This window comes from Mytilus trossulus, chromosome 8 (assembly GCF_036588685.1).
Source record: "Mytilus trossulus isolate FHL-02 chromosome 8, PNRI_Mtr1.1.1.hap1, whole genome shotgun sequence".
Classification (NCBI taxonomy): Eukaryota; Metazoa; Mollusca; class Bivalvia; order Mytilida; family Mytilidae; genus Mytilus; species Mytilus trossulus.
This window is the reverse complement of record NC_086380.1, coordinates 70,291,611-70,308,793: the sequence shown is the minus strand read 5'-3', so window position 1 is coordinate 70,308,793 and position 17,183 is coordinate 70,291,611. Positions and strand designations below refer to the sequence as shown.

Genomic DNA, 17,183 nt, shown 5'->3' with positions numbered 1-17,183 from the left:
GAATCAAAGCTTTCTCAAAATAAAAATTCAAAAATATTGTTCACTTCAATATACTGCAAAATATCATGAATTAATAGAATGCTATCCCTTATATAATGCTTCATGTTCCAATATCTATTTCATCGAGATCCAAAGACCAAATACTAAAGTAATTGTCTATTAAACAAGAAAACCCTTGTTTTCCCCCTTTTTTACCCCTAATTCCTAAACAGTTTGATGACCATTTTGGTCATGCTGACTTATTTGTAGATCTTACTTTACTAAACATTATTGCTGTTTACAGTTTATTTCTATCTATAATAGTATTAAAGATAATAACCAAAAACAGCAAAATTTCCTTAAAAATTAGCAATTGGGGTGCAGCAACCCAACAACCAGTTGTCCAATTCATTTGAAAATTTCAAGGCAGATAGATATTGACTTGATAAACAATTTAAGTTCTTGGTTTCAGAGTTATTAGCCAAAATCAACATTTTACTCCTATGTTCTATTTTTAGCCATGTCGGCCATCTTGGTTGGTTGGCTGGGTCAAGGCACACATTTTAAAAACTAAATACCCTAATAATGATTGTGGTTAAATTTGGTTCAGTAGTTTCAGAGGAAACATTTTTTGTAGAAGATTACAAAAATTTACGAAAAATTGGTAGATGATTTAAAGGGCAATAACTCCTTACGGGGTTAACTCACCATTTTGGTTATGTTGACTTATTTGTAGATCTTACTTTGCTGAACATAATTGCTGTTTACAGTTTATCTCTTTCTATGATAATATTCAAGGTAATAACCGAAAACGGCTAAATTTCCTAAAAATTACCAATTCAGGGGCAGCAACCCAACAACTAGATCTTGACTTGATAAACAATTTAACCCCCGTCAGATTTGCTCTTAATGCTTTGGTTTCAGAGTCATTAACCAAAATATACATTTTACCCCTATGTTCTATTTTTAGCCATGGTGGCCATCTTGGTTGGTTGGGCGGGTCACCAGACACATTTTTTAAAACTATATACACCAATGATGATTGTGGCCAAGTATGGTTAAATTTGGCACAGCAGTTTGAGAGGAAAAGATTTTTGTAAAAGTTAGCGATGACTGATGAAGTAATGAGAAAAGCTCACTTGGCCCTTTGGGCCATATGAGCTAACAAAACGAATCCAATAAAATATTACTAGAAAATTTGGAAATCATTAAGCAGACTTGCCAATTCACCTACAGAATAGAATGTTAAACGATGCCAACATTAATATGCTACAAAAACCTGCAAACTGCATAACACATTTGTGTACACCATTTGGCTTTTTCAAGTTGTCTACATTACGATAGGTTGACAACAACTGACCAGTGATGTATAAATATGACAGATGTTAGTTCTGATAAATCTGTCTTTAAAACAAAAGCTATAATTAGCTCTTCAACATTTTGGCATCGAGCAATACCGAAGAGATAATTATCCAAGATGGAGGAAGCTAAGAAAACGTAATAGTTTTTTTTTTTAATTCTCACTTATCGTATCTCTATGAAATGTTACCTTGTGCTTTTTTGTCATCAGCTTCATTGAGTTTTGTTACAACAAGATAAATTGAACTTGAGGACAGAAAGGTTTGATGTGTGTGGTAAAATTCTTCATCTCCTGCAAAATCCCACAAAAATAATGTGGCATACTCCTCTTTGTCATCTAAATCAACACTTGATTTAAGCATGTTTTCAATATCCATTTTTGCCTGTTCTAATGCTTGATTTTGTTGCTGTGAGGTTACTGGAGGTTTAACTAGAGATTCAGTGGTTACTTGAAGTTCTCTTTTTTTAGGCTGCTGGGTTAATGTCTCTGATTCTTTTGCTTCCTCAATACCCTTGTACAGACCAGTTATAAGGGGGTTTTCATTAACAGCCTCATGTGCTCTTTCTAATTCTTCTACTGATGCTTCAATTGTTCCTTTGTATTGTTTCAAGAGTCTTGCATGAATTTCAGTTTCTTCATTTGATCCTATCATTAGAAAATTGCAATTGTATAAGATAAGCAATGAACAGTAGCACAGTAAACTGTCCATCCAATTATTTTTCCAACCATCAGTTCTTCAAAAATACACATGAAGTTATAAAAATTGAAGTAGTTTCTTCAGTCTGTTGTTATATTGATATAACAGATTTGAAGAAAAACCACAAAACTTGATGCATATTCTAAATATACCTTGTAATCAATATTTTACTACTATTGATGATAATTATATCGATATTCCTCAATATTAAAGAAAAACAAGTTTCAAAATAATTAACTTTTCAAAACACAAGTATATTTTAATAGGGAATTAATAAAGGAACCAAAAGAGCAAAAAAAATATATGGGTCAATGCACATGTTTTCAAGATATTAGCCATTGAAATTTTGGTGGGAAATGTTTTCTCTTGACTTTTCATAGCTTTACCATTGACATGTTAAAGATCTCAAAAACTATTAAAAAATATTTAAAATTTTATACGACTTTTACAGATGGCTTATCGTTATACGTGTAAAAGATTTATAAAATGAAAAATGGAGGTCAATGGGCAAAATATTTTAAGGCATTAATACGGATAAAATCAGGATTCCAAAAATCTGACCAAAAAAAATCCAAAACATGACAAGCTTAATTCCTTAAGAATCATTATTTACCTTAAAAAATTTAATTTTAATCACTTTGAGAGAGCATGGTTAATATACAATTTTGAAGGCAAATAGTGAGTTGTAATTCTTAACATCCTTGTCCTCTTGTTCTTAGTTGATAACTGTTTCATTGGCAATCAAAACAGATTTTTATATCCATGTCTTCACATGTTAACAGTATTAAACCAATTGTTTTCTAGTACAATGTATTTCAAAATCCAAGATGAAGGAAGACACCCTATCTACCTTAAAGCTGGACAAGGTGGTTAAAAACTTTCATTTATCGTATCTACCTCAAGAAAATATTTATAATGTTTAAGACCCTACTGGCAAAGTCGATGGGAAATTTAGGTTTTAATCAAATGCTAAATTTTGGGAGTAGTACCTAGGTAATTCATGATCATGTGTAAGAAATTTTATTTCAATATAGGAAATGACTTTTTTATCATATTTATGGTTGTATTTTACAAAAAAACAGAATACTTTTGTTTGATTACAACTTTGCAACATAAGGGGAGGCAACTCAAATGTAAGGGAGGATAATTCAGACAAAGTTATTTTTACAATAGAATGTGATAACTGTTTTATTATGTAGCAAGAAAAGTAGTCCTATGACCCCATTTTTTCTTTTTCTTATCTGAAAGCATAATATTAGAGCTATCTTCTCATTTTGTATCTAAAAAATCTATGGTGTAGTTTTTGTTTAAAGGCAGAAAAGGGTTTTCCATGCATAATCTATACAAAATCTGTCAATTTCGCACAACCTATAGCGTGAAAATAAGCCCTGTGACCCAATCTTTTTTTTTTAAAAGCATAATATAAACTACATTTTGGCAAATTATTAAAAAATACTATGGATTATAATTTAGACACCCATCTACTTTTAGAATAGAAAAACATTTGTGTTGAAATTTATACATCATACCGTCTAATTTATTCCATATGCCATCATCAGTCATTGCTTTGCATTTTCTTGTATGAATTTCTATCCCATTTGTACTGGTTACATCTGTATTCTCTTCAGAGAACAATCTTTTAATCAATGATGTCTTTCCTGCACCTTTCTTCCCAACTATTACTAAACGTATGTCTCTCTTTTTCTCAGACCCTGACTCCAGTAATTTGAGGTACAAGGGAACAGATCTTTTGTCAGCCATTAATTTTATTTCAGTCGGAACCATATCATCTACAAAGATATTTGTTCATAAAGAGTTTTTTCACAGAGAAGAGCATTTAACCTTACTCTATTAACATGATTAAATCAAGTATTTAACTATTTCTTTTGTGAGCCTGTTTTCACTTCAAGTTAAAATTTAGTATTCAATTACAATAAATGTGTGTTTTATCATTTTATATGAATTTGGTTAAATATACTTACCATGAAATTACATTTATATTATATAGAATATGTTTGCTTTCACAACATGTTCTCATCGCAATTAACTAGGTGATTAAAAATTACATCCATGAGATGTACTCACCTACGTCATAGTTTACCTGTGTAACATACACTAGCTTTAGTTTTAATTTTTGCGTTCAAGAGAACGCATGTTTCTCGTCGGCAAGGATTCTTAACAGTTTACTGTTGAAAATCCTTATGTTTTATAAAAGACATTATTTGTTTTCGGAATATCGGTATACGATTGATTTAATGTGAATCAGAATACAGCACTTCTGCCAAGATTCTGATATGCACGTTTTCGTCATTTTTACAGCTTACGAGTCTGGAAATACGACGACATAGAAAATGACCTTTGTTTAGCCGCCATTTTCAAACATTAAATCGGGTCCGAGGAAAGGCAGAATTTATCTGTCAAAATCGGACATGTTACGTGAGTACTACGTTTTTCAAAAAAGATATATTTTTAAACGGATGTTATTTTCTTTTTTCACGCTCAGCTGACCGGATTTTTCACTGCATTAGAGCAATGCTACGAAACGGGTCGAGTGTAAAGTTTGGATAAAGTCGATTGTTTACAATTTGCAGTCTGTACACGAGACTGTGTAAACACATCACTATATTAAAATCAGAATAGGTATTTTGACCAGATCTGATTGTTTTTCATGTGGAAAACGTCCGTATGGGAGCGTATACCACTATTGTCACTTGTTTACAATTTGCAGTCTGTTACGTGTACACCTGGTACACGAGACTGTGTAAACACATAACTATTGAATCAGAATAGGTATTTTGCCCAGATCTGATTATTTTAATGTGGATAACGTCCGTATGGGAGCGTATACCACTATTGTGACTAGAACCTTAATTGGTTCAATAAATTTCAATCAGAAAAGGGAATCTGCCCATTTCTGATTGTTTTATTTGGAAAACGTTTCATACAGGGAGCGTAGACCAACAGTGGTAATGTTTTAACAGTTGATAAATACATCACAATCAGAATAGGGATTTTGCCCACAACTGATGATGTTTATTTGGTTAACCTTCCATTCAGGGAACATAAACCATATTTAGTGAAAATAAAACGTGCTCAATGGATCACTATAGAATTAAAATAGAATAGGGATTTTGCCCAAGTCTATTTGATTAATGTTGACATGTTTCATACAGGAAACATAGGAACTAGAACAACATGCATGATTTAGAATCTGTAAGTTGCTTTTATTCTAATAAATTACAAGATTTGATATCTTACATAAAATTAAATCATAACTATTTATTGATTGCACATTGATATTTATTGAGCATAGAATTGCACGTGGATGATTGTTGCAAATAAAATAAATTAGAATCAGACTAGTGAATTTAAGTACAAGTCTATCTGATTTTTCTAGACATCCTTCCACCCAGGGAAAATTATGTCTACTTTTTATTATATTTTAAAACAACACAAGCATAGCTAATATATGGTTGCACATTGTTTTTGTGATGAACCAACAGTTTAGTCAATTAACATATTTGCTCATATTGATAATATATTGAACAAGTGTCGGGAAATAGTCAAGACAGATATTAAAGACACTAAAATAATACATTGTTATCTAGTACAATACAAATGTGATTGCAGTTTAAGCATACCAATACATACTTCTTTTAAATATGTCCAGTTTAAATCAGGACAGTAATTCTTAGAAGCCTGAAATATTTTTCCAGAACAGCAAATTGCTGTAAATATTTAATTATTTTTTACTGATAAATAATTCTCCAATGCTCTAACAGACATGGAGACAGTAAGAATGGAGCACTGTTCTAAATACAGTTGATAGCTTGTGACAACTCTTTTTACTAATATTAAATTTCATGGTCAGTTTACTTATGACAAGAACAACATGAATATTATAAGTATGAACTGCTATAACCAATTGTTTGTTTTTGTCGGCAGTAAGGAAACAAAGGCTTTTATATGTTTTTATGTAAACATTAGATTGTCTATTGAATAAAGAGTTTAGGGGATGTCATGATGCATTTCACAAAGACTCATTCAAGGTAATGGCTTATATATTGATTACATAATTCAGAGTGTACATTGCCAATGCATATAATATAATATGTACTAATTCTGTTTTGTTTTGAGTACACAAAAAAAGAGGTGATAACATAAGACTGAAGAGAATATCTTATCCTCACTATATGGGAATCACTGTCAAATTATACATATATGTATCTTCCAGTCATGAAAGCAAAAGGAGTTTGGATGCTCTTTTAAAGATAGAAAATTATGCCTAATAATTTACATCTTAAGTTTTTTAAGCAATGCCAACAGATGGGCAAGTTTCTGCTATAAGGATTCATTCATTGGGTCTGTTTTATTTTTAATGTGAGATTGGTAGAACCCAACAGTTTATGCAATGGCTACACATTGTTTTTCCTAGAGTTAAATATTGATTCAGAATTCTGAAGTATAGAGGACTCAAATATGCTGATTTATAGAAACAAGATTATCATTAATTTAGATCTTGTAAAAAAATAAGTAAAATATTGGTAAATAAATAAATAAGATTTAAGCATTGTGGATGCCGGATTTATTTAAAATACTAGACATGATCTAGGAAATAGAAGTAGTTCTCAAGATTTGAAACTATATATTATACAGCTCTTTATATAAACCTTTTATTTAGTCAGTCTTTACGTCAGATGCAGAAAAAAAAAAAGAAGAGGTTATTTTTGGAGTAACACATGATGTACCAATATAAACATATAATATATATACTTTTCAATTGGTTCTCAAATTTTAGCACCATTGTAGAAGCAGTTAATCTAACAGCAAAATGTAGGAAAAGCAATTTATTCAAAAGACTGATTAATAGTTAGCAAATAGCTTTCAATTGTCTAAGAATAGTACATGGAAGTAAAATATAGTATGATAATTCCATGATTATATCAAATCAAATACGAGACATTTTCTTAATATTATACCTAAATATTAAAATGTCACTGTTTATTTTTGCTCATTATAAGCATAAAGTTACAAAAATCTAGTCTGGTCAAAGTCAAATTGTGTATTATCTACATGCAGGAAGGTTTTCCGAATGCATGTGATTTTTATTTCGGAATTGATGGTAATTATTTACTTTTCAATTTCCATATTACCAGCCAGAATAATATAAATATATAGCATAGAGTTAGTATCTAATGCAAGAATATGCTACACAAAATTAAAATGTGTTTATTTTAAACAATTACTTTGAATTTTGATTCAATATTGTTTTGAAAGATGTGATTATTTAAATCACATTAATTTTGTTTTTTTCCAAATCTGGGGACAAATGCAAAATTCTTCTGAGTGACTAAGTTAACCAAATGGCTGGGTTGAAGTCACAAAATACTACAAAAAGTTGTTTGGTTTTTATATATTGAATCATATCAGAATGTATAGGATTCAGATGAGGTGAACCAAGACAGAAATAAAATGAGCATTTTTGATAGTGAAACCATTTCTGAAATAACTAAGAACACTTAGGATACTGCAAGTTAGTACAAGTGTTTTCCATTTTGTCAAACAAGTGTTTTTCTTTAAATACAACTATAGAACTATATTTGACAAGTTGCATTTAAGTATTTCTGATAGCGAAATATTTTCTGAAATTAATATAAACAATTGTCAAGAGCAACATACAAGAGTTGTTCATTACATGTATGTCAAATTTTTGTTTCTTTAAATTTGGAACTGTGTACATGGCAAGATATTCTAGAAAGTTAACCGCTGTGAAATGTTAATTAGAAATATCAAAACATTTTATTTTAGACAGATTTTTCATAGCTGGAGAAAATCATCTGTTAGCATTCTTTTTGGATTTATAAGGACAACAATCATGGCTTTAATTCAGCTCAACATCCAAATGTTCTGTGGAAGCAGTATATCAATGGAAACATGTATACTGAAACTTTTCCACTGATTTGTCCATTTCTGTATTTTTACACTTGAGTAGTCCAATACAAAACAAAAATATTGTTCATGGTTGAAATGGTAGACATTGTATTCAAAGGTTCTACCACTCATAGAAATTTTATCAGATTTTTAAAATTTAGTCAGTTTAGAGAATTGTCATTATACAATAGTACAAGTCGAAGACTTCTCTTGAAGAAAATATTTTATTCTTAATCTATAAAATATTAAAAGTAGTATATCTAGCAGAGAAGCAAATTCTCAGGGACTATAACTTTAAAAAAAGTTTAAAGATTAATCCAGATTTAGCATAATCATGAAACAACTTTGGTTTGAGTCTTTAATAAACTTTGATTGTATTAAGGACACCTATTTACCAAGTATATTTTTTAATTGATTATAATTCTTTAATTAAGTAGAAAAGAATTTATTTCGAAAGATATGATATTGAACAGGTTATCAAAAGACGACAGCAATCATATATTATCTGTTATTATATTAATATAGACAGAGACATATAAATTGAATTATATGTCTCTGATATAGAGGAAACAATGGAAAGTTAAAGAAAGGTAATAATGTTTCCAAATAAACTTAAGTTTCAAAGTTGAAAGTAAATGAAATTAAGGTTGGATTAGTTCTTGTCGATTTGTACAAGCAACAAGAACAACCTATTCAGAAACAAATGCTTATTTACTGTTGCATAAATATTACAACACATTTAGCTCATAATGAAGGAGCTTTAATATAATTATTTCTATACTGACCTGCAGATTATTTATTCATCAGATATAGAAAGATGGGGTATATATATACATGTGAGTGCCATTGAGACAACTCTACATCAAGTCTATTAATTTTGCATACTTGTATTTATACAATCTGCAAAGTTTGCCATTGATACATATAGTTATGCAGCATAGCTTCATTGTATAATAAATTCAGTAATTTCGGTTTTTACTAATATCCGTATTTACAAAAATTTAATGGAGTTACATTTAAAAAAAATTCACATTATTTTTTCTATGTTGAAATTGTATGTGTGTGAGAGAATTTATCCTCCACCAAATGAAATACTGCTTGTTAATCAGTAAATATTCTATATAATATAAATGTAATTTCATGGTAAGTATATTTAACCAAATTCATATAAAATGGTAATTTTTGAAATCTCAAGAAGAGATTTTATATGAATTTATAGGGTTAAATATACTTACCACAATCCACCACCACCCCTGGAATAAATTCAGTTTTTTGTTCACTTAATTGAAATTATTCAATTAAAAGACAAATTAAAACTAAAGCTAGTGTATGTTACACAGGTAAACTATGACGTAGGTGAGTACATCTCATGGATGTAATTTTTAATCACCTAGTTAATTGCGATGAGAACATGTTGTGAAAGCAAACATATTCTATATAATATAAATGTAATTTCATGGTAAGTATATTTAACCCTATAAATTCATATAAAATCTCTTCTTGAGATTTCAAAAATTACCATTTTTTATTAGAAAATCATATTTTATTTACCAATACAATTCACCTTTCTTGCTTTTGAAATACTTTTGAATAAACCTTGTTGTACAAAAATATTAATACTAACATATATATTCAATTAGCAAAAACATGACTAATAGTATAATGATTTTCTGAAGCGATTCGTCATGAAAAATTAAATCTACATTGTTAGCCCAGAGAGAGGTCATATTGCTCATGTTACTTTTGAGCACAAAATAAATGGAAGATATAAATACAATGTAAATTCACAAATGTTGCAACTACTCCATGGAAATAGAACAGAGTGCATAGTTTTAAACTGAGTGAAAACTAACAAAAATAAGGCGAAATAGAAGAAATTATAGTTTTACATTATAAATAAGTACTTAAACCTTTCATAAAATGCTTAATCAAGAGTTTGATGAATATAAAAAAGAAACAAAACTAAAATAGTTCGTTGAGTTGTATTTTCAATGAAAAAATCAACATGTCTTTTCATTTCCATTTTACATGTTTACAAGCTTTGAAGAAAAATCATTTTCAGCCCGCAGTTACGAGTCCATTAAGGATGTACTTTGGTGAGGTTTTTGAATAAGTGTCAAATGTTCGGACTCCTTGGTGTTTTACCATTCAATATAAGGTAAAATATTTTGGTCCATAACACCTTTTTATCTTTTAACATAAGACTTAATAGCCCATAAAAGGTCATTTGACAAAATTTAAACAGATTCTTGATTTTCTTTCTTTTGATTTGAGACCCAAATAATACCAATGCAAATATAAGGCAAAAATCTGAGTTAGCCTTTTCCCGCCATATTTTATAAATCAAATTTTTAACACATGATAACGGATGCCAGGTGAGCTTAAAATGGAATTTAGTCTTAGATCTTAGTCATTGTCTTCTGTAGCTCAATCCATATTGTAAACCCAGATATGTATGATGGGTCATTTCGAAGCTGAGGCATTTTCACATGTGTAGTTAAATTTTTGAAATAAGAAGTGAGATTACTTTTTCTGTAAATTAGCATACCCCAAAAATCTGTTCATGATGAGGGTCCATCATGGTAAAAAAATTAACTTTTTAACACAATAAGTTCTTTGAAAATCTAATCCTTTGAACACATTTTTAATAGCTCTATAGGTTTTACACATTTAGTCTAAATGTTCCTCTCCTTTCCAAACCAACACAAATGGTTAAGTAAGCTCAGTCAATTGATAACAAGAATGTGTCCATAGTACATGGATGCCCCATGCGCACTATCATTTTTCACGTTCGATTGACCTTGAAAATGTAGAAAAATCTCTAATTTGGCATTAAAATTAGAAAGATCATATCATCATGATCATAGGGAACATGCATGTGTACTAAGTTTCAAGTTAATTGGACTTCAACTTTATCAAAAACTACCTCAACCAAAAACTTTAACCTGAAGTGGGACAGATGGATAGATGCACAGACCAGAAAACATCCTGCCCATAAATGGGGCATAAAAATAGAAACATGTCCAATATCCCTACACAGAGATCTTTTGTTTACACATAACTTTTGAGTTCCTCATTTTTGACGTCCATTAGGAATATTGACCCAGATACCCTGAATAAGTTTTTTTGACATCAAAGTAACATTATACAATTTTATGACAGATGTTATGCATCAATTGCATCAATTGGAAGCTTTTGGGTTGGTATTTGCTCACTAAGTTTTATGCCCCAGCTACGATAGTAGAGGGGCATTATGTTTTCTAGTCTGTGCGTCTGTCCATCCGTCGTCCGTCCGTTCGTTCATGTTAAAGTTTTTGGTCAAGGTAGTTTTTGATGAAGTTGAAGTCCAATCAACTTCAAACTTAGAACACATGTTCCCTATGATATGATCTTTTTAATTTAATTGCCAAATTAGACTTTTGACCCCCAATTTCACGGTCCACTGAACATAGAAAATGATAGTGCAAGTTTCAGGTTAAAGTTTTTGGTTTAGTTGAAGTCCAATTAACTTCAAACTTTGTACACATGTTCCTTAGGTTATGATCTTTCTAATTTAAATGCCAAATTATATTTTTTTATCTCAATTTTATGGTTCACTGAACATAGAAAATGATAATGGGAGTGGGGCATCCGTGTACTATGGACACATTCTTGTTTTATACATGTTTTCATCTGAAGAAATAAAGCTCATGAATTATAGCACTGAACTCACCTCCAGCTGGGGCAGGGAGTCTTGTGATCCTATATTCTAATTCTGCAGCCCATTCATGTAAATCTCTGTCTACAATTAAAAACATTATCCATACTCATGATACTGTTTCATATATATACTTGGCATCTTAGTTGTTAACAATCTTAGGAAAATAATTGATCATATGTTTTGAAATAACACGAAAAATTTTGATATGAAAATAAGTAGATATGGTACTATGCTTACCAATGAGTCAGAGTGATATATCCACCTAAGTTCAAATTACATATATACATGGGAGATATTCTGAATTCTTTTCAATATGCAAGTAGATCAATTCTGTGATGAAATACTTTACATACATACATTTTTTTGCAACAGTAAGACATGTCACCCTATAGCTACTTGGGCTAATTATTCTGACTCAATCCAACCAATCTTTGTTCTTAGTGGTGTGTGCTTAATATATAACAATATATAACAACAGTATAAACAATTTAAAACTACAACGGATAAACCCTGGTTTACAGATGAATGTAAAAACTTATATAATGCTTACCAACAGGCGCTAGGATCTTTTAATAAGTACCGGTCCAATGAAAATAGACTCAGTCTTAATTTAGCAAAACAGAAATATAAGTGGCTTGAAAATAAACTGAAAAGACAATATAAGAATCAAAGAGGTAACATGATGGCTTCGTTAAAAAGGACTAATCCGAAACAATTCTATAGGAAATTTAAGAAACGTAAAAAAGTTATACATTCGAATATTACTTTAGAGCAGTTTGAAGAACATTTTAAGAAATTAACATCAAACCCAGATATACACCCGCAAGATTTGTCAGGCGAAAATACAGGTACTGTGTTCGAAGAGCTTGATTCTCCATTTACGGAAAAAGAACTTGATGATGGTATTAAAAAGTTAAAACGAGACAAATCTACAGGATACGATAATATGATGAACGAGTACATTATTATGAGTAAACATTTCATTAAACCGGTGTTGTGTAAAATATTTAACTGTATTCTTACAAATGGTGACTTTCCTGAATTGTGGGTAAAAAGTATTATTATCCCTGTATTCAAAAAAGGTGACGTTAATCAGCCTGGAAACTTTCGTGGAATATCTCTTGTGTCCCATATTGGAAAGCTGTTTACAACTCTCATCAACGCCCGACTTACTAAATGGAGTAGAAACCATGATGTACTAACAGATGCCCAGTTTGGCTTCCGACCCGGTTATGGTACTACTGACGCCATCTTCGCTCTCAATTCTTTAATTTCAAAATCTTTGAGATCTGGTAAAAGATTTTATTGTTGTTTTGTAGACTATAAAACGGCGTTTGACAGTGTCACACATATGAAGTTATGGTTACGACTTATTAGATTAGGTGTAACTGGTAAACTATTAAATGTATTAAAATCTATGTATTCAAAACTTAAATGTTGTGTAAAATTTGATGGTAGCTTCTCAAATTTCTTTAATAGTAATGTTGGTTTAATGCAGGGGGAATCATTATCCCCATTTTTATATTCATTGTACGTAAATGACATGGAAATAGAGCTTATTAGTCAAGGATGTCAACCTTATGAGTTAAAAATGTTGAACTTGTATTTACTTATGTATGCAGATGACACAGTATTGTTCAGTGAAAATATTGAAGATTTACAAAAGATGATTAATTGTTTAAATGTATATTCTAATAATTACAATTTATTTATTAATTGTTTAAAAACAAAAATTGTTGTATTCAGAAACAGAGGAAAAGTTAAAGAGAATGAGAGATGGTATTTAAATGGAAATTCAATAGAGATGTGTGATGAATTTGTATATCTGGGTATTTTATTAAGATATAATGGTTATTTTACATATACTCAAAAATCATTAGCAAACCAAGGTCGTAAAGCATTATTTAGTCTGTATAGTAAATTGCAGGATGACTGTTTTAATTTTGAAACTATGCTGTCATTGTTTGACACGTATGTATCAAGTATTTTGAATTATAGTTGTGAAGTTTGGGGAAATCACAAATGTGATGATATCGAACAGGTTCATATGAAATTTTTAAAACGTATATTAAAGGTCAAAGCATCTACTGTTAATTATATGGTTTATTGTGAGTTGGGACGTTACCCTATGTTTATAGAAAGATATTGTCGAATGTTAAAATATTGGTTTAAGCTATTATGTACTGATAACTGTATTCTTAAATGTTGTTATGAAGAAATGCTCGAGAGATGTATTAAAAAACCAAACGACAAATATAACTGGGCCTGTCGAATTAGAGACATATTACAGTGTTCTCCCCAGAAATTTTGGATAGCATCACATTTTGCGTTAAAAAAATTAACTGTATTTTTTTTAATGTCGTTTGTCGTGTCGCGTGGATGCTCTATTTCCTTTATATGTTTTAGTTTATATTGTTCAATTCATAACTAAGAATACAATTAAACTATAACCACAAAAACAGTTGTTTCAGTTTATGTTTTCTTTATTCATTTATAGTTACAGAATTATTTTTTTTCCTCTTGTGCCAAATAAAAATAAATATGTGGTTTCAGTTACCCAACAATAAGTCAAATGAATGAAAGGTTCATTATAGATCAACCTGTATATATACAAAACTAAATATATAGCACACAAAATTAACTATTTTTTATATTATATCAAGTAAAGATAAAGTAGCAAAAAAATAAAATCAATTTAAAAACTTTTTTTTATCATGTTTATGAAATTCATTGTTTCATGGCACTCAATGAATTAGTCCCAGTTGTTTCTTATCTTTACATCAAAATGATATGTATTTTTAACAAAGTTATCTAACAAATAGTCTGTTAATGCGTAGTTTTCTCTCTTGGTATATTTTTTCTGTCTACTGTCCATCTGTTGTCATTATCGTGAAAATGCGGATTTTTGTCATATCTGTTCCGGTTCCGATCCGTAGTTTACACAAAAATGTGCAATGGCGGCCGTAGAAAAATTTACGAAAATGAGTCCGAGAATAAACATTGTTTGACAAGAGATTGTGTGAATGAATAATACGCTTTTTATGCATTAAATGGATTAAACATAAACTTAAGCCAATTTTGATACCTTTTAAAGAAGTATTAAACTTATTTTAGCTCTAAACCAAAATTCTCGCTCTCGTATTACCGGCAGAGAACGAAAGTAATTTTTGGAGAGTTGCACAAATAAACAACCTTTTTTTAAAAAAAAATAAAATGTTTCAATCTTTGAATTTTCGTGATACAAAACGTAGATTTCGAATTGTTTTGTGATTGCATTTTTGCATTGAAATTGGCGATTGCAGACACGTGGTATTAGTCATGTCACAAGTGTCAGCTTGGGATATTCGCATCCAAACAGTTATCACCCTGAGGGCAATTAACACCTAGCTATTTAATCTCTTAATTGCCTTTAGTGTCCGACTTAAAGGGATTACAATTAAAGGTGATATAATTTTTATGATCATAATCGATAATAGATGAAAGTTCAAAATTGAGGACAAGTAAAATAGCATCTTCGAAATAATTATAGCGTCGCGGGAATAATTATAGCGTCGCGGGAATTATTATAGCATCACGGTAAAAAAATATAGCGTCGCGGTACCGCGACGCTAAAACGGCCTGGGGAGAACACTGTATTATACATGTATGGGTTCCAGGATGTATGGTTATATCAGGGTGTAATAAATGTGGATTTGTTTTTAAGTGAATTCAAAGATAGAGTAAAGGGTAGCTTTCATAGTGAAATGAACTCATTTTTTGAAGACTCACCAAAATGTATGTTGTATAGATATGTATTTGACCCCAACATGTTACAATTTTATTTAGATCATGCTGTAAATTATATTTATAAACCATTTATTTGTAAATATCGCATATCTGCTCACTGTTTGAATATAGAGACTGGTCGATTTTATAATATTGAGAGACATCTGAGATTTTGTAATATGTGTGATAAACAAGAAGTTGAAGACGAGTATCATTTTATTTTAGTTTGTGAAAAGTACAATGAACTTCGAATGAAATTTATAAAACCTTATTATTGGAGAAAACCTTCTAATTTTAAACTCATACAACTGCTATCTGTTTGTAATGTAAAGGAACTTAACAATTTAGGGAAGTTTTTATTTCTTGCCGAGAAGGCACGTAATTAATTTAATCATTATAAATGCTTAATATGTGTTCTGTTTTATCATACTCTGCTGTACTGTTATATGGGTATACTTACTTATATGATTATTTGTCTAATTGTTTAAATGTAAATATATTTCATTGATGTAATTGAATACTTGTAATATTTATATTCTATAAGCTGTATTGCTTTCGAATAAAGATTATTATTAATGGAGAAACAGCAAAAATCAGTTTTAAAGTCTTTGATTTGACCTCACAACATCCCACATTTGAAAACTAGAGGTTCCAAGGAGCCTGACTGTCACTCATCTAATATTTTTATGTACAATTGACACATGAAAAATGTAAACCTTTATAATTTTCATTTAGTTTCAGAAGACTTTTGTAAAAGATTACAAAATTTATGAAAAATTGTTAAAAATTTACTTCAAATGGCAATATCTCCTTGAGGGGTCAACTGACAAATTTTGGTCATGTTAATGTATTTGTAGATCTTACTTTGCTGAACATTATTGCTGTTTACAGTTTATTTTTATCTATAATAATATTCAAGTTAATAACCAAAATATGCAAAATTTCCTTAAAATTACCAATTCAGGGGCAGCAACCCAATAACAGGTTGTTTGTTATGTCTGAAAAATTCAGGGCAAATAGATCTTGACCGGATGGACATTTTTCTATTGTTCAATTTGCTCTTAATGCTTTAGTCTCAGAGATATAAGCCAAAAACTGCATTTTAGCCCTATGTTTTTGTTTTAGCCATGTTGGCCATGTTGGTTGGCAGGCATGATCATCAGAAACATTTTTTGAACAAGATACCCTAATAATGATTGTGACTAAGTTTGGTTATATTTGTCTTAGTACTTTCAGAGGAGAAGATTTTTGAAAGATTACAAAAATTTACGAAAATTTGTTAAAAAAATTGACATTAAAGGGCAATAATTCCTTAAGAGTTCAATTGACCATTTTGGCCATTCTGACTTATTTGTAGATATTAATTTGCTGAACATTATTTATGTTTACAGTCTATCTCTATCTATAAAGTTTATAAGATGATAACCAAAAACTGCAAATTTTCCTTAAAATTACCAATTCATGGGCACAACAAAGGGTCGTCTGATACTTCTTTTTTTTGCCATGATGACAATCTTGGTCGGAGGGCCAGGTCATCGAACATGTTTTTTAAACTATATACCCAAATGATGATTGTGGCCAAGTTTGGTTGAATTTGAACCAGCAGTTTCAGAGGAGAAGATTTTTGTAAAAGTTGACAGACGCCGCCGGACGCTAGATGCCAAGTGATGAGAAAATCTCACTTGGCCCTTTGCTAATAAAAAGTATTTGAGACAAATACACAACCACAAGAACACGAGATTGTATCTGAA

The 17,183-nt window shown here is 30.3% G+C and overlaps 1 protein-coding gene across 1 annotated transcript in view; it reads right to left on the bottom strand.

Annotated features, from left to right (window-relative positions):
- Nucleotides 1-17,183, bottom strand: part of LOC134681345 (uncharacterized) — a 32,593-nt gene that overhangs the window by 15,184 nt on the left and 226 nt on the right. Inside the window, exons 2-4 of the mRNA XM_063540928.1 lie at nucleotides 11,680-11,748; nucleotides 3,566-3,826; nucleotides 1,529-1,984 (exon numbers count right to left, since the gene is read on the bottom strand). Of these exons, the coding sequence (XP_063396998.1) occupies nucleotides 1,529-1,984; nucleotides 3,566-3,826; nucleotides 11,680-11,748 (786 nt within the window). The remainder of the gene's footprint in view (nucleotides 1-1,528; nucleotides 1,985-3,565; nucleotides 3,827-11,679; nucleotides 11,749-17,183) is intronic.